The sequence below is a fragment of the Chlamydomonas reinhardtii genome, chromosome 10 (genome assembly GCF_000002595.2).
Source record: "Chlamydomonas reinhardtii strain CC-503 cw92 mt+ chromosome 10, whole genome shotgun sequence".
Taxonomy (NCBI): Eukaryota; Viridiplantae; Chlorophyta; class Chlorophyceae; order Chlamydomonadales; family Chlamydomonadaceae; genus Chlamydomonas; species Chlamydomonas reinhardtii.
This window is the reverse complement of record NC_057013.1, coordinates 1,770,571-1,772,599: the sequence shown is the minus strand read 5'-3', so window position 1 is coordinate 1,772,599 and position 2,029 is coordinate 1,770,571. Positions and strand designations below refer to the sequence as shown.

Here is a 2,029-nt window from a genome sequence, read left to right as displayed (position 1 = left end):
GGGGAGGGGAGGGGAGGGGAGGGGAGGGGGCGGGCAGGGGCAGGGGCAGGGGCAGGGGCAGGGGCAGGGGCAGGGGAGGGGAGGGGCATGGGAGGTGCAGGGGAGGGGAGGGGAGGGGCTTGGGGGAGGTGAGGGTTGCAAATTCCAGCCCAAACTAAACCAAACCAAGCAGGGGCATGGGGGAGGCATGGGGGTGATGCGGGATGGTTGGCAGGGGCGCCTGCCCTGGCTCCTGCCGAGGCTTGCAGCGCGGAGCTGGTTTGGGCGGTCGCGAGGCCGGGGCGGGTAGGATGCGGAAGGTGTGGCCGAGACGGCACCCTCTCCTGACACACGCCAACCCAACGGCCTTCGCGTTTATGTTTCTTGTGCCCTCTAAGCACCAACCCACATACGCGCACGCCCTCTCACGCCCTCTGTTCCGCAGGTGAGCACGGACGTGTTGGTGGAGAGCTTCGAGGAGGGCGACCTGATCACGCGCTACGTGCGCAGCCCGCACCGGCACAACGCCATGCTGGCTCAGACGGGCGTGGACGTGTTCCTGACCATGATGCTAAAGGACAACTTCATCCACGCCGACCTGCACCCGGGTGCGTGCAGAGAGGGAGGGAGGGAGGGAGGGAGGGAGGCAGGGAGGCACGGGTGGGGAGGGCCGGAACAGATAGCACGGGGAGTCAGCAACAGGCGGGCGAGTGCGACGATGCGCTTTGACATGCCACCCAATCCAAGTTGAACCACTCACCACAGGTCTCGCTGCAACTGCATCCCGATCTCTGCCGCTTCATTTGACATCCACTCTACCCCATCCAACCCTCTCCACCACGCACAGGCAACCTTCTAGTGCGGCCCGCCGACCCGCCCTCCGCCGCGGCTGTGGCTCTGGCTTCCTGGCTGCCCGCCTCCTGGGCCCGCGCCCGCTCCTGGCTGGTGGACCGCTCGCCCGCCATTGTGCTCCTGGACACTGGCATGATCGTGGAGCTGAGCAATCAGGACCAGGTGGGGGAGGAGAGGGAGGAGGGCGAGGAAAGGGAGGAGGGGGAGGAGGGGGAGGAGGGGTTGGAGAGGGAGCGAACAGGGGAGAGGTGAGGCGTGAAGAGGCACGCAAGGTGGGAGCGGCAACAATGCGTGGTGGGGTGGGCCAGCGGTTGCAGGCCGGCGTGTCACTCCTCACCGATAGGACTGCATATGTATCCCCACGGAGGGTGCTTTCGCTTGCTGTACTCAGCACCAGGCGAGTTGGGCCTCCCCTGTTCCGGACTGCCCTGTCGTTGTAATGCCGCACCCGTCAACTTGCGCCACTCCTGTCTCACGCAATCACAAACCCCCGCCCGCCCCAACAGAAATCTCTAATGGGTTTCTTCAAGGCGCTGACGCACATGGACGGCCGCCGCCTGGCGCGGGAGATCCTGGCCATGAGCGTGGACGGCAACTGCAAGGTGGGAGGGGGCACACGAGCAGAGGAGAGGAAAGGAGAGGAAAGGGGAGGAAAGGGGAGGAAAGGAGAGGAAAGGGGAGGAAAGGAGAGGAGACCACTCTCAAGGTTCCATCTACGCACATAGGGTCGAAGGGGCGATGTGCGACACTGCGCCTGCTCATCACCGCCCGCCCTCCCTCCCTCCCACCCTCCTCTCACCTCGCGCCCTTCCTCCGCTGAATCTCGCCTTCTCTCTCTCATTGTCAGGACCCGGTCCTGTTCGCCGCCGAGCTGGAGGCCATGTTCGGCGCCATGGACCGCGAGTACCTGCGGCGGGAGAGCCAGGCCGTCATCCGCGACATCATCGAACACATGCGGCTGCACCAGGTGGGGGGGGCGGCAGGGAGCAGGAGTGGAGGGAGTGGGGAGGGAGCACGAGTAGGGAGCACGATCAGCGAGGGAGGGAGGGAGGGAGGGAGGGAGGGAGGGAGGGAGGGAGGGAGGGAGGGAGGGAGGGAGGGAGGGAGGGAGGGAGGGAGGGAGGGAGGGAGGGAGGGAGGGAGGGAGGGAGGGAGGGAGGGAGGGAGGGAGGGAGGGAGGGAGGGAGGGAGGGAGGGA

At 66.5% G+C, this 2,029-nt stretch overlaps 1 protein-coding gene across 1 annotated transcript in view; it reads left to right on the top strand.

Annotated features, from left to right (window-relative positions):
* Positions 1-2,029, top strand: part of CHLRE_10g430800v5 (uncharacterized protein) — a 9,042-nt gene that overhangs the window by 4,833 nt on the left and 2,180 nt on the right. The window contains exons 8-11 of the mRNA XM_043066642.1: positions 425-587; positions 827-993; positions 1,338-1,433; positions 1,679-1,798. Of these exons, the coding sequence (XP_042920039.1) occupies positions 425-587; positions 827-993; positions 1,338-1,433; positions 1,679-1,798 (546 nt within the window). The remainder of the gene's footprint in view (positions 1-424; positions 588-826; positions 994-1,337; positions 1,434-1,678; positions 1,799-2,029) is intronic.